This window comes from Stylophora pistillata, chromosome 7 (genome assembly GCF_964205215.1).
Source record: "Stylophora pistillata chromosome 7, jaStyPist1.2, whole genome shotgun sequence".
Taxonomy (NCBI): domain Eukaryota; kingdom Metazoa; phylum Cnidaria; class Anthozoa; order Scleractinia; family Pocilloporidae; genus Stylophora; species Stylophora pistillata.
This window is the reverse complement of record NC_142525.1, coordinates 7,867,656-7,892,566: the sequence shown is the minus strand read 5'-3', so window position 1 is coordinate 7,892,566 and position 24,911 is coordinate 7,867,656. Positions and strand designations below refer to the sequence as shown.

General features: G+C 38.1%; 2 protein-coding genes across 3 annotated transcripts in view; both read left to right on the top strand.

Moving 5' to 3' along the window:
• Nucleotides 1–24,911, top strand: part of LOC148726453 (uncharacterized) — a 344,348-nt gene that overhangs the window by 81,549 nt on the left and 237,888 nt on the right. Inside the window, exon 7 of the mRNA XM_088727327.1 lies at nt 21,798–22,106. Within this exon, the coding sequence (XP_088583453.1) occupies nt 21,798–22,106 (309 nt within the window). The remainder of the gene's footprint in view (nt 1–21,797; nt 22,107–24,911) is intronic.
• LOC148726471 (NACHT, LRR and PYD domains-containing protein 3-like) lies at nt 142–6,904 on the top strand. 2 transcript variants are annotated; one of them, XM_088728891.1, is made up of 3 exons: nt 552–627; nt 1,707–1,782; nt 3,234–6,904. In XM_088728891.1, exon 3 carries the CDS (start codon nt 3,326–3,328, stop codon nt 6,452–6,454), a length of 3,129 nt encoding a protein of 1,042 aa, XP_088585017.1. In that variant the 5' UTR covers nt 552–627; nt 1,707–1,782; nt 3,234–3,325; the 3' UTR covers nt 6,455–6,904. The 2 variants fall into 2 exon arrangements, with proteins under 2 accessions (XP_088585016.1, XP_088585017.1); XM_088728890.1 differs by lacking the exon at nt 1,707–1,782 and having other exon boundaries at nt 142–627.

The window sequence follows — 24,911 nt, the reverse complement described above, 5'->3', positions numbered from 1 at the left end:
ACTTTTTGTGATGATTTAATATTTTGGGATAGATGTTTATTGAGTACATTTTTTCCAACTTTGTACCTTTTTCAGTGAATTTGCAAGGGGGGGTAAGAATTACTTCTCCGTTTTTTCTGCCCCACCCCCCCTCTCTCCTTCACTTAAAGGAAAATCAGGAAGTTGCCAAATGTCAGAGAAGTAATTGAAAAAACTAAAAAACGCACTTCTTTCTTTAAGGGGGTGTGTGTTGCTAGGGAATTTAAATTCATTACACACAGCAATGAATCTAGTTACAGTAAGTATTTCACTTTCATCAGAGACAGAACTCAAAAGAATTATTATTTTGAACAGGTTTACCTGAGAAACCCACCATCACAAATGTAGAAAGTGAAGTTGACAAAAATTTCACTGTCACCTGGTCAGAAGTAGAGGCTAATAGCAATAATTGCAGCATTACATACCGTCTGGAATGGACGAAACAACCCATGACACAATCCACAGAACTGGCTCAACGGGGAAACATTGTGGAAACGAACTACGAGATAACTGGTCTCGAGTATGACGCAGATTACGAAGTGAAGCTGTTTGCTGTCAACAAACAAGGAGACAGTGGGCCAGACGTCAGAACATTTAAGACAAAGAGTGGTATGTACTGTACCTTAACTTTGAGTAGAATAGTTGCAAATGAAATAAATAAATAAATAGTTGGGTTTTAAATCCAGGAGTAACACTGCTTTTCGTAAAACAAAGAATTGAGAAACTTTGTGACAATAGGTTTAATACTCATACCGCAGCACTTGTAATAGAAAAGACAATGATTTTCCAAACTTTTTCGAACACGCCTAGGCCCATATTGTGAACTTGAAGTCATGATTTAATATTCTGGCATACATGTTTACAGTAAACATTACTTTGAACTATGTACCACCTCATTTTAGACCAAATCTATACCAAACGTTTTCTGAAGTTATAGGCTACCTGCAAGTCACATTAGTTGATCTCCCCTAAAAATTCTACAACCCTATCGTTAGTTCCACATGCATAGTTCCTCCTTTGCCAACTATGCCTATGATATCCATTTTTAGCACTCCTTCAACATTCCTCTAGGTAATGTCTGCTGCCTAGTTCTTCCCTGGGAATCCATACAAATTACTACTCGATCTTTTCAACTCCACCTCCACTCTCCTCGTACTTAAAAATAAAACAGCAGGTTGCAAGGTTTCAGAGAAGTGATTAAATAAACTAAAACATCCTCTGGTCTATTGAAGGGGGTGGTGGAGGGGGAGGGAGGCCTCTGTCACTAAGGAATTCGAATTCATTACGCACATCGCTGGATGTAGCAACGCTCCGCCTTGAAACGGTTTTTAACCAGATTTTTCACCTTGACTGTACTCCCAAACTAGATGAGAACGGAACCAATTGTCACAGCATCTGTTTCAACATCAGTTGTTTGATGATGTAAATATTTCTCTAAGAGCATGGGACTATTCAGGCAAATAGGTTACCTTAACCAGGGCAATAGAAAGACTAATATGTTGACAATTTTGTTGCCAATTGCAGATTTAGACTTTCCCATGAAGTTAGGTAAACTTCAAAACTTCAAAAAATAGTTTTAAAGTATTCAGATTCAAAAATCTTCTCTTAACTCCACCTCGGCGGCCTTCTTGATCTCCAAAGTAGCGGCTAAGTCGGAACGCTGTTCTAATTACAAATTGGTGTTTTAGGTTATATGTATCCATTACCTAAAGGTCCCGGATTGGTCACGAATCAGAAAAAGAAATCTGCTTAAGCTTAAACAAGGTCAGAGATATCGTGCACTTGAGAGATCCTCACTGACTTATATTTAAACTCAAGGGAGTGCTTCTTACCAGAGATTCAGAATTAGGAAAATCTGGTTTTTGAAAATTGACGGAAATGTCTATTTCGGAAATTAGTTACGAGGGGTCTTAAGTGTGATGGAGTTTGAGAAATGTAGATTTTTCCATCTTTCATGGCTGTAAGTGACTTAACAGGACCGGTCAAGCGTCCTTAATAATACGTCACGCAACCCTTGTCAACCTATTCTGACAACACTCCACTCCCCTCTCAAGGATAACTTTTTCATGAAATTCATTGTTGTTGTTACCAACCTTGTCAAGCGAAAGGGGGAGGGAACGATTTGTTAACAATTATTACGAATTACAACCTACCATTACTTTTCGTTCGATTTTATTGGATACCTAAGTTATCAGGCAATAACTTCCGTCTGCGTCGATATTTGTCCTCTGATTGTTTCCGTCAGAAAGAAAGAAGGCTATTGGAAAAAAAAGCCTGCTCCAAAGTTTTCTCTTATCATCTCTATTTCTTTTTTTTACACAGAAGAAAAACCAACTCGTTTTGTTGAGTCCAGTGATAGTTGTATTAAAAAGCGGGTCGCATATACTCATCCGCCGTCAGATCAACTCTGGCTTTTTAAAGAGCGGTTTTCGCGCGATATGAAAATTAAGATTTACAAAATAAATAAACTCTTTTCTGGTTTGCGAACTGGTAATGTTCGTGGCTCGGAGACTGTCCTAATGATATTACATTTTCCTTCGAAACTTCGCTTCTAGGTCTTGTATCATAGACTAAGGGTAAAGTTACCAAATGCCGATTGGCTGAGACAGAAGGCAATTTTAAATTAATTTTGGTAGTTGCCCCAGGCAAGTACCAAAATTTAGAAAACGTTAAAATAGGTTACCTTTGCCTTAAACTTTTGATATCATTGCTGGCAATTGTTTATCAACAGGGTTGCTTTCATTTCTTTGACGTTGTTGTACAAAAATAAAGCTAAGTGAAAACTGAAATGGCTTTCCACGAACGTGCGTAACAGCATGCGTTATTGATCTTCTCATTAGATTTCTGAAAGCACGTGTGAATTAATCCTTAATTTTACTCGGCTCTATGAGGAATAACGCTTTAACGAAACAACCTTTCTATCCTTTGGACAGGGATCGATTTCTCAACTGATAGACACAATAGTCACTTTCCAAGCACACAGCTCTGTGTTAGTTAATGTCCCTGTGCTGAATTCGATAGAAAGTATTTAAACTGCATTTACTCGTGTTCACATAATTAATAAGATATTTTCCTTCCCCTTTTGTTTAGCCGTAAGTCCCTACACAACAGCTTTAAAAGTTCAACCCTGTGGAGTAAGAATTCAGTAAAGTGCAGAAACTGTTCTCCTCGCGTTCTTGTTATTTATTAAATATTTTCCCTTTCTTATCCTTCAGCCATAACTGCTTACACTACAGCTTTAAAGACTTCCATTACAGACCAAACGGAGTTCCAACCCAAACTGCTAGCCTCTCACACCATTTCCAACATGAAAACGGATGAAATATTCACTAATCTTCTCATACAACATGGGAGAAAACGCCTCACCAGGAATGACGAGACATCTTCAAGGAGGGAAGACCTTGAGTATTTCGGAAAAGTCAGCGGTACTCCAGTTAAGCACTGCGATGAAATATTTCTTGCCACGAGTAATGATGAGAAGGATCCTAATTCTATTCTTGTCGTTGGAAAAGCAGGGATTGGGAAATCTCTGTTTTGGCAAAAGGTGATTCGCGATTGGGCCAACAAAAAATTATTCCGAGCAAGAGAAAACATTAAAATTCCAAATTTAAAATTTGCTTATTTGCTTACTTTCCGTCAGTTGAATTTGCTTAAGAAAAAGCGTGTGACCCTAAGAGAAATCTTAAACTTTTCTGCAATATTAGATGACGTTACATTTGAGTATATTGTAAACCATCCCGAAGAAGTTTTGATTATCCTTGACGGCTATGATGAGTATTCCCAGCAAGATTACATCGCTGGAAACTTGGAGAAAAAATATCAGAATGACGCTAGATGTAACATGCCGGTGGCCGCCTTATGTTCAAAACTCATCAAGGGAGAGATACTGAAAGGTTCTGTCATTGTTGTAACCTCCCGGCCTGATGAATCGGACAAGCTGGGAGGAATCCGTTTTAAACGGTACGTAGAAATTGTGGGATTTTCTTCACAACAGGTTAAAGAATACATTGAAAAGTACTTCAATGAAAACGAAAATATGAAGAGCGCTGTGCTTGAACATGTCATGAAGAATGAGAACCTAGTCAGTTTTGCTCATATTCCTATGCTCTGTTATTTGTTGTGCTTCGAGATGGAGTATACTCTAAACGAAACAAGAAATCCTCGTGACCTTCCTGTCTCAACTACCGACATTTACACAAAACTTATTGAAATTTTTGAACTTAAGCACTGCTCTGAGTCAGAATACAGACACAAAGAAATTCCTAACAAATTCAATGTGGTTTTAATGACTCCTCCGGTCATCAAAACCACATTAGAGAAATTATCAAAACTAGCGGCAAAACTTCTGCTTGAAGGGAAGCCAACTTTTGATGAAAGCGAGATAGAAGGCGGTTTTGAGTTGGAAGAAGTCAACAAACTGAAAGGTAGCGGTCTTCTTTACTGTGGTCAGCCTTATTGGACTGGTTTGATCACAACCACGAAACACTTCAGCTTCACACATCTCACTGTCCAAGAATTCTTAGCCGCCCATTGGTTTGTAAAGGAAAATAGTATTCCAGTCGAGAAATGCTCTGAAATGGTTTTCCAATTCATGGCTGGCATTTTGTCAAGTGAGGGAAAAGAGGAACTGATGGAAAAGTTGTTGACCAGTAGTCAAGTTTCAGGGAATGATACTGGATTTCTCAGAGCAAAGTGTCTGAGTGAGTATCAAGACAAAGAATTCGCTAAAACGTTTATCAGGAATCATCCGCAAGCATTCAGTAATTCAGCCGGCGTCGTGTATTTTAAAGGTTTATCAAATATAGACAGCATTGCAGTATCATTTGTATTGGACATTATCAGTGAACTAAATAAAGAGGAAGCTGGAGAGGCACAACACAAATGTTCTGATAAGTTCGTCCCAGTTAGGCGGTTGAGAATTGTAGATTCTTACCTAACAATGTCTGGAATGCAACGAATCTGTAATTCGCTGATCAATGAACACTCTCTTGTGTCTGGATTGATTATAGGAGAATCAATAGGTACAGTAGGATCAGTCTTTGATACCGGTGTTGCCAGTCTATCACTCGTAAGCAATACCACTGAGATCACTCATACCGCTACCGCTACCGGTGTTGCCAGTCTATGTGAAGCTTTACAGCATCCAAGCTATAAGCTAACCACACTATATCTGAGTAATAATGAGATCACTGATACCGGTGTGGCCAGTCTATGTGAAGCTTTACAGCATCCAAGCTGTAAGCTAACCACACTAAATCTGTGCAACAATAAGATCACTGATACCGGTGTTGCCAGTCTATGTGAAGCTTTACAGCATCCAAGCTGTAAGCTAACCACACTAAATCTGTGGTATAATGAGATCACTGATACCGGTGTTGCCAGTCTATGTGAAGCTTTACAGCATCCAAGTTGTAAGCTAACCACACTAAATCTGTTCAACAATAAGATCACTGATACCGGTGTTGCCAGTCTATGTGAAGCTTTACACCATCCAAGCTGTAAGCTAACCACACTAAATCTGAGTATTTTGATCACTGATACCGGTGTTGCCAGTCTATGTGAAGCTTTACAGCATCCAAGCTGTAAGCTAACCGCACTAGGTCTGTCGAGTAATAATATCACTGATACCGGTGTTGCCAGTCTATGTGAAGCTTTACAGCATCCAAGCTATAAGCTAACCACACTATATCTGAGTAATAATGAGATCACTGATACCGGTGTGGCCAGTCTATGTGAAGCTTTACAGCATCCAAGCTGTAAGCTAACCACACTAAATCTGTGCAACAATAAGATCACTGATACCGGTGTTGCCAGTCTATGTGAAGCTTTACAGCATCCAAGCTGTAAGCTAACCACACTAAATCTGTGGTATAATGAGATCACTGATACCGGTGTTGCCAGTCTATTTGAAGCTTTACAGCATCCAAGTTGTAAGCTAACCACACTAAATCTGTTCAACAATAAGATCACTGATACCGGTGTTGCCAGTCTATGTGAAGCTTTACACCATCCAAGCTGTAAGCTAACCACACTAAATCTGAGTATTTTGATCACTGATACCGGTGTTGCCTGTCTATGTGAAGCTTTACAGCATCCAAGCTGTAAGCTAACCGCACTAGGTCTGTCGAGTAATAATATCACTGATACCGGTGTTGCCAGTCTATGTGAAGCTTTACAGCATCCAAGCTGTAAGCTAACCACACTAGGTCTGTCGAGTAATAATATCACTGATACCGGTGTTGCCAGTCTATGTGAAGCTTTACAGCATCCAAGCTGTAAGCTAACCACACTAATTCTGAGTCGTAATAAGATCACTGATACCGGTGTTGCCATTCTATGTGAAGCGTTACAGAATCCAAGCTGTACGCTAACCATACGACATATTCGGTTTAATTATAGTATTAGTGAGTTAAAAAAAAATTTGTTCAAGCCATAGTGGAGAAATACAGACCAGGTTTTGAACTTACAATTTAGAAATATAGCCATTTAAAGCACTTGCTGTAAAAGTGGGAAGCAGCGTCAAACTAATCTACATCATTAGCTTACAAGAGATCTCGCCTATTTATTTTAATGATCTTAATTTTAAGCTAAATCTTAAAAAAGGAACAGTTACGAAATGGTTGGAAACAAAATATTTTGAATCATTACTGATCACAGTAGAACTTTATGGTAAAAGGCTGTCGTGAAAGCAGCTTGAAGCCTGAAAACGTTAATTGTTTTTGTGGACTTGATAGTTTATTATTATAGGTACTCAAAGTAACTTTTGTAGATCTTTTTTCTGGGTCAACGAGAGTTACAAAGTACTTGAACTGTTATAGCTCAATGTGAGTAAAATAAAACGATTGTTGTAAATAGAATCGCATTGAATAAAGATTTTGTTGATAGATTGCTCGCTGGAAATATATTGCTTCCTATACCTTTGGTTTGTGGGTTTAATTGCCTGAACCCTTTTACTCTCAAGATCTGATTGTAAATTCTCCCCTCTAGTTGATACATATTTCCTAGTTAATTAGTTACGAGAATTTGGTGTTAGATTTGTAGTACTAAGTGTTAAATTCTCATTACCTGTTTGCCAGATAATATATGGATATCACAGGGAGAAGTTACATGTTAATCACTTCTGGCATTTTCTGCAAAAAGGCTTGTTTTCTTGCACTTACTCTATTTCGAACTTATTGTTGAGCCATTCCTGAACCGAGCCAATTATTGCAAAGATAGACTGCGGGATTAAATTTTTTAGTGCATGAACCAAGCCAATTTATCGTACAGGTTTATGCCTTCAGTAGTTTTTCGTTTTTGCATGCACCGTTATATGAAGTAAAAGCGAAGGAGAGTGCAGATCACGGTTAAGTTGTTGAAGTGAGCGCTAACAGGAAGTTTTAATTATTTAATACAAAACTCGCTCTCTGGGCCATGGTGACACAGACTTCAGATTCCACGTTGCCCTGTATATGCTACGTAATAGATTGCAGATTACGTCAAAATGTGGAAAGGAAAAAAAGTTAGCACACTAGGCTCAGTCGAGTGTGTCACTAGCGGATGTGAGAACCGCGTTCCAAAGGCCTTTGCCCTTAGTTCCCAACTCAAGCTCCACCCCTCCACCTAATTAAGTTAGTGACGAGCTTTTGTTCGGCTTAGATAACAATCAAGTATGCGGCATGGTCCTGGTCGATTATCTAAAGGCTTTCGACATGGTGGACCATAAGCTATTGTTGCGCAAGTTGGAGCTGTACGGCATAGTCACCCGGGAGCTTGCCTAGTGTCACTCGTATTTGTCGGATCGGAAGCAAATTGTCCGTGTAAATGGGAGTGAGTCAAGCGAAGCTTTGATGTTGCATGGAGTCCCCCAGGGCAGTATTTTAGATCCTTTATTTTTCATTTTGTTTATTAACGATTTGCCCTTGTATACAAGTGCTCAGTTGGACCTTTACGCAGACGATATGGCTGTCAACGCTTTTGTGGATGTGAAAAACGTAGCCAACTTAAGTTCCTCAGTAAATAAGTCTGTCTCTGAAATTCAATTTTGGGCTTCAGCAAATAAGGTCCCCTTAAATGAAGAGAAGACTAAAGTACTCACGATCACTGGAAAAAGATGTGTGGCTGACATAAATGAAAGTGACATAGTTGTTACTGTAAACGGAAAACAGCTCAATAATGTGGATTGTGCTACCTTATTAGGAGTAGAAATTGACAGCAAATTGTCATTTAATGAACATATTGAGAAAGTATATAAAAAGATGGGCTCTAGAATCGCAATACTGCGTAAGATTCGAGCCTGTTTACCTCTTAAACAGCGACTTCAGTTTTATAATAGCATTATTCGCCCTGTTATGTCTTACGCCAACGTGGTTTGGGCAAATTGCGACAAAGAGTCGGTTTATTGGGTCTTAAGGTTGCAAAAACGGGCGGCACGAGTTATTTCTTATGCCGATCGCACGACACCATCAGTTGCTTTGTTTAACAAGCTAGGTTGGATTCCGTTTTATGAGCAACACAAGATAGATAAATGCATAATAATGTATAAGCGAATTAATGGGCGTTTGCCGAATTATCTTAATAAACACCTAATTTTGAATAATAAGCGGCACTCCCGCAACACTAGATATTCAAGCATTAATGCTGTTTGTCCTAAATACAAAAGAGAATCAGAGAGAGGACGCTCTTTCGCTGTTTCGGCTACAAGACTGTGGAATAGTATACCTCTTGAAATTAGGAAACTAGATTCTATAGCATGTTTTAAAAAGAACGTGTTTGCCAAGATTTTGAAGGAACAACAATGTTTGCATCATTTTACTATTTAATAATATCTTCTTAATTGAATCTTGTCTTATTTGAAATGCTTATTTTAAATGTTTACATAGTTTAGCTTACATATTTATCTGATTATATAGTTGTGTAATCTGTGAGGGCCACAAGTTTATTAGCCTCTGGCTATTAAGTGCTACCCTCTTTAAATAAAGGCTTTCATTCATTCATTCATTCATTCATTCACACCCAACTAAGGGAAAGGCCCTGGGAATGAGGTTGACTGATGTGACTGTAAAATAATGGCGTAAGAGTGGCCTAATGTAATTATTCTCACTTTGAATTCATTCCCGATTGATCCTGTCCATGTTTTCTTTTCTTGTCGGCACGTTCTTTTCCTTTCTTGTCTTTTCATGGGACATTAAACCCTTAGGTCAGTATTTTAGGAAAAGCCGTCAGTGATTAGGAAAAAAGAGAAATTCTTCAAAACTGAATGAAAAAAGAAAGAGGGGTAAAATGTAAGGGCGAGCAATGACTGTTGTCATTATTTATGTGAGAGGCTTAACATAAGACAGAATACGTTTTTATTATTTTCTTTTCTGGCGGCGTGTGGTGGGGGAGAGGGGGTATTTCTGTCAGGTAACGCTTGCCTGTTCAAGCGTCTGTGCAACTGAAACACGGATCAACTTCAAACTACCTGTTCACCTCATTTTCACGTGTCCGGAGGCTTTGAAGAACGAGGCATAACGCAATAGACCCTATTCTTATTTAATGACATGTAAATGAGTGGTCGGGTATTCTGCAGTTTAGCCCAAAATACAAAGAAAAGTAAAAGAACGGTTTGTTTCAGTGATGGGTTCTCTGCAGTCCTTTAGGAGATTCACCATCCACTGGATTTTGCAGGAGTATTTCCGTTCATTTCCAAAGAGAATACAGAGAAATAACCTTAACCGTCAACTGTGGTAATAGAGTTTAAAATGAAATCGCATAAGCAAGATGAGCAACGTATCCAGCAAAATCAGCCTCTAATTAAATCATGTGGTCACCTGTATTATGGTGTAACTGCAATCACAAATTCGTCAGCGGAGAGAGGAAAGAGAGATTATGAAAAAGCTTAAAGTGAAACGCTCGAGACAGTGCTTCATTTATTTTTCAATCTTAATTTTTCCTTCCCGCGTCCGAAATGTCATGTTTAGAAACTCTTAACAGTGGCCAATTTGCATTATAAAATCAGTTGATAAAAGCAAATTTCTTTAAAATTTCCCTCTTTATTCATTGTCATGGTTGAATTGTCCACAAACCACTTGATCACTGTACCTTAAATCCATGTTATCCTCCAGGTCTGACATGTGCGCACGTGAATCTCTGCCATGCGTGAAAACCCTTAATATTTGCCTTAAATCACGTCACGTGACAGAGGATTGGGTAGAATGCATTTCTTTTATCATAAATTGTTTTCAGTCTTTTTCTTGCTGATCATTTTTGAAATTTTGATAACTCACAGTTACAGACTAATTTGACACGAAGATCTACTGTCACCAACATTGTCACCGCGGTGCACGCTAAAGCATTTGAATTTGTTTTGTTTTGTTTTGTTTTTTTTTTTTATCACAGCCACGTCCTTCCAATGTACCGTGCTGGGATCTCCACTTATCTCCGACGTACAATTATTGGACAGTACAAGTTTCACGACAAACGCTCACAAGAATTTATGCATCATACCACTCTAAGCGTATGATGTGCGATCCTCGCAGTAGATAGCGCTATTTATGCAATAGCGAAAATCAGACCTGAAAAAAATCTGTACGGGACTCGAACCACTGACCTCTGCGATACTAGTGCAGCGCTCTACCAATTGAGCTAACAAGCCAACTGGGAGCAGGCCGTTAAGTTGATTCTTAATAAACCCGTGAAAGTGATAAATGAAATGCAATGAATATATGAAGTTCATATATTTTAAAGTGCGGTATTAGATGCGTAAGATGTGCGATCCTCGCAGTAGATAGCGCTATTTATGCAATAGCGACAATCAGACCTGAAAAAAATTTTTTTCAGGTCTGATTTTCCCTATTGCATAAATAGCGCTATCTACTGCGAGGATCGCACCTCATACGCATCTAATACCGCAGTTTAAAATATATGAACTTCATATATTCATTGCATCTCATATACCACTCTAAGATTTACAGAGCCAGTCTTGTTTGAAATCGATTTATATGATTATTATTCAAGTGTCACGCACACTGATAGAGTCAGAGATTTGGTCCGCGTGAGTTCCTCGCATTATAGCGTGCCACTTAAAATAAGCTGGAGACGCAATGCTTTGTTTCTTTCTCTCGATCACTACGCGGAAACTAAGCGGATTTCTTGGAGTATTACTAACTTCTTCATCAAGCCTTCGGTTTCATCTCTGAGGAAAGGAGCAACTTGCAGTAGGTCTTTCGTCTAACTATCAGCAAGACTAATTAATCACTGTGTCAGTCAAAATGTAAATCGTCGAGTTAAGATCTGTTTTATCAGAACATGAGCTTTCTAAAGTTGTAGAATTCAGTGGTTTACGAGTTCCGCATCAGTACGGAACGACTAAATTTGAGAAAGGTATGTGCTATTTTGACGCTTCTTTACCTTCGCTTTTTGGGCGGAACTGTTTCGTTTCTCTTCTCTATTGCGAAATGTGGCAATAATCGCTTACCGGAGCCAAACAACATGTTATAAACAATTGATTTCAGCTTTGATGTTCAGAGAACCAAACACTTTAGATTGACTGGCTGGGTATAGGAGACTTGTGGAATGCTCTTGGATCTGGTTAATCTTCTATTTTCTTTCAACTTAGTCAAGTTTGCAGGGATTTGTTTGGTTGATTTTTCTTTTTTTCGCGTGTGGAATCAATTTGAGATGGTTTGAGCTGCTTTGATAATCTACCAAAAATTGAGCTCGAAGAGTAACAGCGCAGGCATCTAATTAAAGACTTGCTTACAGTTATTAGGAAGACAACAGTCATTGCTTTGGTTTGGATAAATATATGAAGTTCACATATTTTGAACTACGGTTATTGATATGTATGATGCACGATCCTCGCAGTAGATAGCGCTATATATGCAATAGCGAAAATCAGACCTGAAAAAAAACTCAGGCCTGTACGGGATTCGAACCACTGACCTCTGCGATACTAGAGCAGCGCTCTACCAATTGAGCTAACAAGCCAACTGGGAGCAGGCCGTTAAGTTGATTGGTAATAAACCCGTGATGATAAATCAGATATGATGAATATATGAAGTTCATATATTTTGAAGTGGGGTTATAGATACGTATGATGCACGATCCTCGCAGTAGATAGCGCTATATATGCAAATAGCGAAAATCAGACCTGAAAAAAATCAGTTAATCTTCTATTTTCTTCCAACTTAGTCAAGTATGCAGGGATTTGTTTGGTTGATTTTTTTTTTTTTCGCGTGTGGAATCAATTTGAGATAGTTTGAGCTATCTCAAAGTTTTATTACGAATCAACTTAACGGCCTGCTCCCAGTTGGCGTGTTAGCTCAATTGGTAGAGCGCTGCTCTAGTATCGCAGAGGTCAGTGGTTCGAATCCCGTACAGGCCTGATTTTTTTCAGGTCTGATTTTCGCTATTGCATATATAGCGCTATCTACTGCGAGGATCGTGCATCATACGTAGTCATTGCTTTGTTAAAACGTTTTGCAGTCGTCCTGTTAATACGGATTTTCATAAAAATAAGTAAATTCTTGCTCTCATGAAATTTAAAACGGGGAAATCTTCAGAACAAGGTGTATAATATTTACCTGAGTTTCTTAGTTAGTACTTATGCATGCAGAATCTGTTGTCATCTACATATTGGCCCTTAAGTTAATTTTGGACAAGTGATAACGAATGAAGTGGTGCATGAAAAATTTGATTATTTGCAGTGCTTTTGATAAGATTTGAAATTTGTGATGTAAAAAATTTATAATTCTAAGATACATGTATGACATGAATGCTAAACCTTACGCTCACAAAAGTAGGAGTAAACAGGAGGGCACACGGCCGGAGCCTATATCAGTGACCGGATTTGCGGTTCGGAAAGAACGAATGAAAGGTCTTGCTTTTTTTTGCAAAATGGCCTTTGAGTGCTTTTCGTTTGTTAACATGGAGAGTTATGGAGATTTTAAAAGACGTTTGAACAAGTTGATGCCATGACAAATTGGAAATACAAAAATCTCTGAATGAAACGCGGGGACGAACGTAAGTACCGCGGCAAAGTGAACAAAAAAGGAATAAGTCACTTGGTGATGTAGCTCAAGTCACAGAGAAATCCAGAATGATTGTGTCCGTCCACCTCCGCAGAATAATAACGTAATTGTAGCCTGCAGAACAGGCGTAATTTTTTTGGCGTATTTTGGCGAACAGAGGCGAAAGCGTGGTGAATGCCAAGCGCGAGTGGCGCGCGAGGGGAAGAGAAAGCTTCGCCTGTCTGCCTAAAAGACGCCAAAAAATTACGCCTGTTCTGCAGGCTACAATTTTCTTTTCCACAGATAAAGAACCTTCAGCTTAAGCTTAATAAATGACATATTATTTACTCACCTGAAGTTATCCGAGGCACTTTCGCGATCGCGAATGGCAGATGTGCAGACACTTGCACCATGCAGGTCACCAATGTTTTTATTGGTCCTATTTGAACTTAAAGTGCCCTCTAGCTCTGTTATTGCGTTTCTGTAAATAGATGTAGTTCTTGCTATGAGATCTTGATCTGACATATCAATAGATTAGAGGAAAGAAGCACACACCTAACAGGGGTCGCAAAATATTTGAATTACACCTTGCCCGTTGGGCAAGTAACCCTTAACTTTTGCTTGCCCGGGGCACTTCCCTGCTTGCCCAAGTTTTCAAACTAACTAATAATTCATGAGCCCAAGAATGGATTTTAATGTAATAAAACCATCTTAAATGTAGTCCTCTTAGTGCTGATCACTTTCATGTTTACGCCATTATAACTTATTGTAATGCTTCCACGAGTTTTAACCTCGCAATTCCGCTTTTTATGAAGTTGTACGGTTTGTAATAATTAATCATGGATAAGCAGTGTTGTAATCTATGAGGGGTAATCCCCGCCATAACTGTCTTTTCATTTGATGGCACTGTTTTCCTGTTTATTGCAACACGTTTCATTTCAATGTAGACGTCTCTTTTCCGTGAAAGGGATATTAAGATGGCTCGTACCGGTTTTCATCTTTTTGATGGTTTGTAACTTTGAAAGAATACAACAGAAAGACTGACCAAGGCCAGTTCAACACTTTTACGGGGTTGAATTACATAATCATTGGTTATCCAAAAATAAGTGTCATTTCGTCACTAGCAGTTTCCATGGCAACGCTTTCATAGGCTTATTCAGATGCATTGTTTAGCTTGTGGCTTAAATAATTCGAAAACTAACCCGGTGACCCCCTGATTTTTTTCAGTGACTGCTTTTGGCACTTGGAAAGGAAAATGCACAAAGATTTTTAAAAAATTCTACGGAGCGGAATTTCAGAAAGTCTACTAAAAGGGCAAATTTCACACATCACAAATTTCCTTCTGTAGAATTTTCTAGTTTTTTTTCTGATGACTCCTTTCGACGTGATTATCATATTGGAACAATAAAAAGAACGGGTCACCGGACTTGTTTTCATGCAATAGCTTTCGTGAGTTTAGCAATTTCCACGCGCGTTCTCGCGCATTTAAAAATCTGGATTCTATAAGATCGACATTTGCTCATCATCTGTTTTAGCTACCGCTGACAATTGCGTGTGCTCGCGCGAGCACCTACGATCTGATGGTTACAGACGTTTACTGCTAAGAATATCATTAAACAGCCTTAAAAAACAGCCTCCCGAGCTCATCTTAAAAATCCTACACATGACTTCTAGCTATATCATATTATTAAAAACTGGATCATTGGATAATGCAATTCAAGACTTTTCATTGGCTTAGCCATTATGGTATATGAGCCAATATACCATAAACTACGATATGGTAAGCATACGCGTAAGCTTACAATTAATAGGGAGCTAAAAATTTAATAAAAATTAATAATTTAATGCAGTGTTTTTAATAAAACAATTATTCCACTCGCGTTTGTTGGATATGAGATGATTATAGCCAACGAGGCGCGTAGCGCCGAGTTGGCTATCTATTATCTCATATCCAACGCGCGCTCGTGGAATAATTGTTAATTATTCTCCTTGAAGTTTCAAAGTCTTCTTCCACTTCGAGTAGATTATCCTTCACTTGAGTTCTTCTTTTTCGCCGTCGCAAGATTTCATATCGGTTTAATATTTCTTTTAAATGTGAAGTGAAGCAACCTTTACTTCTCCGAAAATCGTCTTCGTTATCTTAGTTTCTATCTCCTGCATTCACAGTGGCCGTTCGACACATCAAATACAAGCTCTTAGGTAAACCTCTCACAAAAGAAGAAAAAATTCCACGCGCCGCCATCTTTGTTTTGAATTTTCATCTTTTGATCTCGCGCTTCTTTCGCATGTTTCTCTCACGCAAGAGTGACCTGTTCCCCGCGCGAGGAAACTGGTACGAGCCACCTTAAAGCGCTAGCAAATACAGTTATGACCAATTTAGAATTGCCACTCTCGTAAACTAGGGAGGCTTAATTTTTGCATAATTCGGCTTCGTGAATTTGTCACAATTGAATCTCTTGAATTTCGCGAAATTCAACTCCCTGGGCTGCGTTGTCAGCGGTTTTACTTCAAATACAAGAAGGGGGCGGTCACTCAGCTTGGCACGCGAACTGGAAGGTTAATAACTGAACGGCTGGACGTTTTTTACTTTTGGTTTTGCGAGATGTCTTTTGAACGGTAACACTGACAAGGTTGTTAGTCTTCTGAGAGAAGCAGCTAGTTTCCTCGGTGGAGATCGAGAGTCTGACGACACAGCTGTTTCAACTGCAGGAAGAGTTGCTACAGGGACTGAAACAGTGGTGACGAACTCCGTATCCAGTTCGAGTCATGACCAAAACCGGGTGCTTGAAAATTTCAGGTCACTGTTTTCTGGCTACCGAACAACTAAACATGGTACCTCAACCTTTCCCAAAAGGTCAGAGTCGAAATCTTTTCCTCCAGCGAAAATACAACCTGCCTGAAATGCACCTCTACTATGGTCAGCTTTGATAACCGCTTCTCTCGCTTCGCAAACGAGGTCGATTACGAGTGCGTTTATCGCTCCTGTACCTTCAGTGTCCAAGTATCTCGCAAGCACATTTCAGACCCAATCTAATCGGAAAATTGCATAATCTAAAGTATCGCAGTCGTGGTTACCACTCTCTAAAAATCTTACTACATCATTGAGGTGAAGACCGAGACATTCCCCAACTTCGCACGCGGAGGCCATGTTTTATGCTGAAAAAAAAAAAAAAAGGAATAAGTCACTTTGTGACGTAGCTCAAGTCACAGAGAAATCCAGAATAATAGTGACCGTCCACCTCCGCAGAATGATAACGCATACCTCAGGCGCTTTACAAAATCAGTTTGGTGGCGACTACGGCGCTCGCTGTATAGAAATCAATACACGGTGCACAGGTATTCGACTCGTGTCGTTCTTGTTCGTTTCACTCGAACCATACGGATATTTTAAAACGCAACCAAACCTGGTTACAGACAAATCTCTCAGGTTTTTTTTTCATGGTAATATTACAGATACATTGTTGCATTGTTTTGCATTTGTAATAGTTGGTGTTCTTTTAATTAAAGTTGTTTCCACTTTTAATTTGTAACTCTTCATTATTAATTGTTCATGTTACTCATTGTCTGGCCTGGATAGGTTATGGGAAAAGATTGTGGTCAAGGCAATGGGCAACTTAGCGTGAGGGCACTGGCTGCAAACAACATTGCAGAAGGGGAGGCAGAAGGGTCGAAAATTCCTCACAATTTACTGGCTTGGATATCTTTTATGAAGTACCCAAAATCCAAGAATCAAGATCATTAAATCCAGAGTTATTGTACATGAAACTTTGCATAATAATGTGTAACTAGCTTTGAACAAGCGGAGTTATATGTATTCCAGGCCTGTCAGAATTCTGCGGCAGATCTATCGATGAGAAAAGTTTGTCTTCATGCCTCGCACTGAACCTTGCATGCCATGCTGGCCAGCATTTTGGTAACATTCTCTTCCTTTGATAGCACCTAAGTTTGACATGGATTTCCTATTTTTGTGATTGCTAAACCACAGGCAGCCCAAGCTCTCTTTGAGAACCACACAAGGAACACAATTTGCATATCGATTTAGAAGGATTTGTATGGGATTTTCTACAAGATAGCCATAGAGATAGTTAAAAGTGAAAATATTAAATAAAAATGGCTTGCCTTATTCCATAGGTGTATTGCTTGCTCCTGGTGTCGTTATTTTACCGAAATGACTTGATTTAATGGTTTTTTGTATTCGTGATTTTCTCTTCTTAAAGAAAAAACAAGGCCGAACACTTCTGTCCAGACAGCCTCCCGAACGAAGTAAAAAATCCCGAGCTAAGTGTACCCACGGCCACAAATCCACCGCAGAATTGAAGGGCAAAGCGTTGCAATATGCTATTGCATATTGCAATTAGTCATATTTGTTTAGATCTTTATTCCCAGTGCGCACCACTCTTTTATTCATATGTAATTAGCTATAGATTGCACTAAAAATTATTATTCATAGCGAGTGTGAATGTTTTGTATTTAAGCATCAAGAAAGCAGTTAGGACGCAGAAAACAAAATTTAATTCTCATCTCTAGGAAAGGTTGTCTTGTGTGGATATATTTCTTCATGCCGGAGACAAAAAACCACGTGAGGAAACACAAAGGTTGAACTTTCATTTCGATTCTCCAGCCACACAATCTCAGCCCTGTGATCGACGCCAGGCGGCTCTTCGTGTCCTCAGTGAAACACTAAAACGTTTGTGGACATCCAAGTCCTTTTTAAACATGACACAACGACCGTTGAAATTGGCTTGGTAACCTCGTCATGTTGGCAAACCAAGACTCGCGGGGGTACTAAACCTGATGGGAACCCGGATTTTACACGAAGTTTTGTTGACAAGTTGAGGTCTCATACATAATTTCACTACATAATCTCTTATTGTTTCATTTGAGAAGACATGTCAAAAACTCGGCCTTCAGCCTCGTGCTTTCATCTGTTTCTCGGTTTTTGGAACCCGTGATGAAGCACTCGCCCTCGTTTTTGATATATTACATAAAAACCTCCATATGTTGCGAGGCGGTAGTCCGAAATGTACATCGTTTACTTGCATATATATGCCACATTCCGTTTCAGCGGTATTTGGCATTTTGTCCTTGGAAAATGGCTCAAAATGATAACATTTATCCTCTTTCAGTGCGCCTTGGTCGCCTTTAGGTCATATAATGTGTTGGGAAACAGCGATGAGACTTGTTCTTTTAATTTCAAACTAACCTCGAGAATAAGAAACAACATTAGGAAACCGCAATTCCAACCCAAGCTAACTTAAGATAACTGAAATCGATTTATCCCGGCCAACATCTCGTTTTTCCCCCTACCTCCTCTTATGACCTCGATAAAACCAAATTTCTTTAAAATTAACTCCTTCATTCATTTTCACGGCTTAGTTGTCTTCAAACACCTTGATCAGTGTGACTTATATCCATGTTTCCTTCCAGGTCTAACATGTGCACACGTGAATTTCTGCCAAGCGTGAAAATCCTTGATAGTTGCCTTAAACACGTCACGTGACAGAGGGTGGGGTAACATACATTTCTTTTATCATAAATTGTTCTTGGTCAGTTTTTCTCGCTGATCGTTTTTTTAAATTGTGAAAACATTCAATTACAGTTGCACACTTTTTTTTTTTTTTTTTTTTTTTTTTTATCACAGCCAGCGCCAGGTCCTTCAAATGCACCATGTCGGGATCTCCATGTATCTTCGGGGTACAACTATTGAGAGGAAGTCTTTTTTGTAATGCATGAAATGAATATTCCTCAAATGTCACGCACGCCTGGAGAGAAAGAGACTTGCTCTTCATTGAGTTCCTCGCGTGATAGCGTGCCACTTCAAATAGGCTGGTCATGCAATCCTTTGTCCCTACGCGGAAACGAGGCAGTTTCTTGGAATCCATGTTGCTGACTTGTTGATCAAGCCTTCGGTGTAAGCTCTGAGGAAAGGAGCAACTTACAGTTGGACTTTCGTCTTATTATTAACAAGATTAATCACTGTGTCAGCCAAATTGTTTATTGTCGAGTTCTCATGTGTTTTGCCAAAACACTAGCTGTGTGAGGTCATAAAATGCAGCGGTTTACAAGTTCCGCATCAGCGAGGAACGAGTGAATTATAAAAGGTAAGTTCCATTTTGACGCTGCTTTACTCTCGCTTTTGGGTAAAACTGTTTCGTTTCTCTTCTCTATTGCGAAATTTGGCCATAATCGTTCACTAAAGCCGAACAATGAGTTGTAAACAATTAAATTATGTAAGCTCTGATTAATGGGGAACCAAACATCAACCTTCGTTTCGCTTTCGGTTCACTGGTTAGGTATCGGAGACTTCTGGAAAAACATTATGTTCTTGGATCTGGTAATAGTCTATTTTCTTTAAACTTATTCAAGTTTTGAGGGATTTGTTTTGCGGTATTTTTTTTTTGTATGTGGAATTAATTTGAGGTAGTTTACGCTGCTTTGATTATTTACTTAAAAGTAAGCTCGAAGAGTGGCAGCGCAAACATTTAATTGGAGACTTGTTTACTGTCAGGAAGACAACAATCATTGCTTTGTTAAAACGTTTGCAGTCGTCCTATTACTATGGATTTCTTTGAAAATAAGTAAATTCTTGCTCTAATGAAGCATAAGAGGAAAAAGTCTTCAAGACAATGTAAAATATTGACCTTAGTCTCTTCGTTTGTTATACATGCAGAACTGTTGTCATTTACATATTGGATATTGAGTCAATAATTTTGGACAACTGATAACTAGAGAATTGATGCATGAAAATTTTGATAATTTGCAGAGCTTTCAATAGATTTGGAGTACATGTGCTGTACAAAGTTTTTAATTTTACCATGCTCTAAGTTACTCACAAAAGTAGAGAGAAATAAATAAACAATATAATTAAGATGGAAGGAAAAATACTACTGACAGTATAAATTATAGAGGATAATTGATAGTTGTTTAAACAGTTTTTAATAAGGAAGCCTTTACTCTGCGCCTTTGCTTCTTTAGTGTCTCTGTAGTGATACAGTGGTCAAACAAAGAGATGCAAACAACGAGCAATTGCAAGAGGTTATCAATTTTGGGTTGACATGCATATTTCTTACACAACATTTTGAGGGAAAACATAAAACTGCTGCTTTTGCATCAAAGGTAAGAAAGCACTGAAATGCTCATGTAAATCTGTAAAACAAAACAAATGGAAGAAAAAGGAAAACCTGAAACTTTTTGTACATAGACATAGGATAATTTATATTTAAATACTGCTGATCTATTAAATTATTATTTTCCTTTGAGCTTCGAATTCACTGACTCGCCTGCTGCAGATATTGGGTTATCAAGTCAAGTTCGTGGTCTGCCTTGTTTCCAAACCCAGTTAATCAGTATAGTGTTCTCAAACTTTTGTTAACTTAGAGAGAAAAGTCTTTTTTAGCAGAGTTTTTTAAAAAATGCATAAAAATACAATTATTGAATTCAGTTTTTGCATGCTACTAAGAATATCAATCTTTGTGTCTGTGTAACTCTGACCTTGGTTTTGGTAATTCATAATATCTAGCTCAACCTCATCCAATTTCTTACCATATCCACAGTTAAAAGCATGAACCAATTGTAACTGAGTATTTGCATGGGAAATAACATTTTCCATTCATACCTCAAAATGCCTTCAGTTGAGAGCATTAACCAATTGTTCAATACTTGCATGGCAGTAACATTTAGTCACCAAACCTTATAAATAGTTACCCACAGTTGAAAGCATGAACCAATTGTTAAGTATTTGCTTGCAGGGCTAAAAATTTTTCCATCAATACCTCAATTTACCCATAGTAGAAAGCATGAACCAATTGTTTAGTCTTAATTTGCAGGGGCAATAAAGTTTTCCATCCATACCTTAACTCATCTGTAAGGTTTTGTAAGGATTTATTCTGAGGCTCTTGTGTTTGGGTTTAATTGGTCTTACAGCCCCCTTCTGGCCACATTTACCTAATACACCATTGGCAGCTTCAGATGGAAAAATTTATTAAAACCACTGATTATAGAGAGCATTCTGGTTTCAGTGGCGAATTGTATCCCTGTGGATCAGAGTTGGTTTTTAGGGGAATCACAACAGTAACATGATGAACATTTTAAGTAAGAGAATATTATTACATCCCGGCTATCATAATCTAGTGTCGGACTAAGACCATTAACAGGACTACTCCACTGTGGCAAAGTCAATTACATGGATCTTATTTGTTAAAGGATCTTGAACCTAAGATAGGTGTAAAGGAAAGCAAACCTCTGTTCTGTTATATTGAAAGTAATCGATTCAAATACATCCATGAGAAACTTGTTCCTGAAAAAGATGGTAGTCGCCTACCCAGCCCTGCAGAGTGTTGCTCGACTGTTTTACTGGAACAAGGTGAGAGGAACAGTAAAGCAGTTGGAATTCTGAACTTTAAGATTAATGATGAGCAGCATATATGTGATCCAGTTTGGTTCAAGAAATCAAGAGTAGAAGACATCTTAGGTGAGTTGAATTGTAGTGTACATTGATCAGGGAATTGTGCAGAATTAAGAAAAGAAGAATCATCTTTTGGCTGAACAAATTAAAGGTAAATGAGATGAGAGCAAAGTAATGCAAAAGGTTCAAGGAGCATAGAAAATGCACTTGATGTAACTCTTTTGTTCAGTCATAATGTCATAATTGTAATGGATAGTTTTGCATTGATATCATTTGTTAAAGAGATCATTATACAAGATGAACACTCAATGTTTTAGATATATGGTTAATTACCTCAAAGATCTATTGTTAGTAACAGTTGCATCTGTCAGGAATTGAAAAATACTGATTCATAATTTTCAAAGGTTTACCTGACAAACCAACCATCCAAAAAGAGGAAGGTGAGGTGGATGTAGAGTTCACTCTAACTTGGTCAGCATCAAATACAAACTGCACTGATGTCAGCCCTGAATACCGTCTGGAATGGAGGAAGAAACCATTGACAGGAGCCAGCAAACTTTGTCAACAAGGAAACACTGATGAAACTCACTTCAAAATTACCAATCTTGAGTACAACTCAGAGTATGAAGTAAAACTCTTTGCCTTCAACAGACATGGAGAAAGTGAGCCAGAGGTCTCAACATTTAAGACAAAGACTGTAAGAAATGTAAAGGGTACAGTATGGAGAATATGTATACATACAATGTCAGCACTGTAGGAAATGTAAAGAGTACAGTATGGAGAATATGTATACAGACAATGTCAGCACTGTAGGAAATGTAAAGAGTACAGTATGGAGAATATGTATACAGACAATGTCAGCACTGTAGGAAATGTAAAGAGTACAGTATGGAGAATATGTATACAGACAATGTCAGCACTGTAGGAAATGTAAAGAGTACAGTATGGAGAATATGTATACAGACAATGTCAGCACTGTAGGAAATGTAAAGAGTACAGTATGGAGAATATGTATACAGACAATGTCAGCACTGTAGGAAATGTAAAGAGTACAGTATGGAGAATATGTATACAGACAATGTCAGCACTGTAGGAAATGTAAAGAGTACAGTATGGAGAATATGTATACAGACAATGTCAGCACTGTAGGAAATGTAAAGAGTACAGTATGGAGAATATGTATACAGACAATGTCAGCACTGTAGGAAATGCAAAGAGTACAGTATGGAGAATATGTATACAGACAATGTCAGCACTGTAGGAAATGTAAAGAGTACAGTATGGAGAATATGTATACAGACAATGTCAGCACTGTAGGAAATGTAAAGAGTACAGTATGGAGAATATGTATACAGACAATGTCAGCACTGTAGGAAATGTAAAGAGTACAATATGGAGAATATGTATACAGACAATGTCAGCACTGTAGGAAATGTAAAGAGTACAGTATGGAGAATATGTATACAGACAATGTCAGCACTGTAGGAAATGTAAAGAGTACAGTATGGAGAATATGTATACAGACAATGTCAGCACTGTAGGAAATGTAAAGAGTACAGTATGGAGAATATGTATACAGACAATGTCAGCACTGTAGGAAATGTAAAGAGTACAGTATGGAGAATATGTATACAGACAATGTCAGCACTGTAGGAAATGTAAAGAGTACAGTATGGAGAATATGTATACAGACAATGTCAGCACTGTAGGAAATGTAAAGAGTACAGTATGGAGAATATGTATACAGACAATGTCAGCACTGTAGGAAATGTAAAGAGTACAGTATAGAGAATATGTATACAGACAATGTCAGCACTGTAGGAAATGTAAAGAGTACAGTATGGAGAATATGTATACAGACAATGTCAGCACTGTAGGAAATGTAAAGAGTACAGTATGGAGAATATGTATACAGACAATGTCAGCACTGTAGGAAATGTAAAGAGTACAGTATGGAGAATATGTATACAGACAGTGTCAGCACTGTAGGAAATGTAAAGAGTACAGTATAGAGAATATGTATACAGACAATGTCAGCACTGTAGGAAATGTAAAGAGTACAGTATGGAGAATATGTATACAGACAATGTCAGCACTGTAGGAAATGTAAAGAGTACAGTATGGAGAATATGTATACAGACAATGTCAGCACTGTAGGAAATGTAAAGAGTACAGTATGGAGAATACGTATACAGACAATGTCAGCACTGTAGGAAATGTAAAGAGTACAGTATGGAGAATATGTATACAGACAATGTCAGCACTGTAGGAAATGTAAAGAGTACAGTATGGAGAATATGTATACAGACAATGTCAGCACTGTAGGAAATGTAAAGAGTACAGTATGGAGAATATGTATACAGACAATGTCAGCACTGTAGGAAATGTAAAGAGTACAGTATGGAGAATATGTATACAGACAATGTCAGCACTGTAGGAAATGTAAAGAGTACAGTATGGAGAATATGTATACAGACAATGGCAGCACTGTAGGAAATGTAAAGAGTACCGTATAGAGAATATGTATACAGACAATGTCAGCACTGTAGGAAATGTAAAGAGTACAGTATGGAGAATATGTATACAGACAATGTCAGCACTGTAGGAAATGTAAAGAGTACAGTATGGAGAATATGTATACAGACAATGTCAGCACTGTAGGAAATGTAAAGAGTACAGTATGGAGAATATGTATACAGACAATGTCAGCACTGTAGGAAATGTAAAGAGTACCGTATAGAGAATATGTATACAGACAATGTCAGCACTGTAGGAAATGTAAAGAGTACAGTATGGAGAATATGTATACAGACAATGTCAGCACTGTAGGAAATGTAAAGAGTACAGTATGGAGAATATGTATACAGACAATGTCAGCACTGTAGGAAATGTAAAGAGTACCGTATAGAGAATATGTATACAGACAATGTCAGCACTGTAGGAAATGTAAAGAGTACAGTATGGAGAATATGTATACAGACAATGTCAGCACTGTAGGAAATGTAAAGAGTACAGTATGGAGAATATGTATACAGACAATGTCAGCACTGTAGGAAATGTAAAGAGTACAGTATGGAGAATATGTATACAGACAATGTCAGGGTGTGAAGGGGTAATATCATTTGTCAAGAAAAAAATTACAATTCTCATGCATGTGTTTTTTTCTTCTTTTCAATGACATTTGATTACAATTTCCTCTTAAGTTGATTGGTAGATTAAACTTAGACTTTGAACTTTTAGTACAAGTTTGAATACAACTGGGCCATGGAAACAATATGAAAATCATTGACAGTGTAAATCCCCTTCTATCAATACTATTTGTGAAACCCTAACAGATTTACAATTACTCATGTTTTAGAGTAGGAATAACATGATTGAACTATTTGGCATTCATCAGAAAAAAATTTTAAAGACATACATTTGAATAGGTTGACCTGGAAAACCAACCATTGTTTTGTGAAGACCTTCTGCATTTTAATTACTTGTTGAAATGATTAATTTACATGTCTATGTGTTTT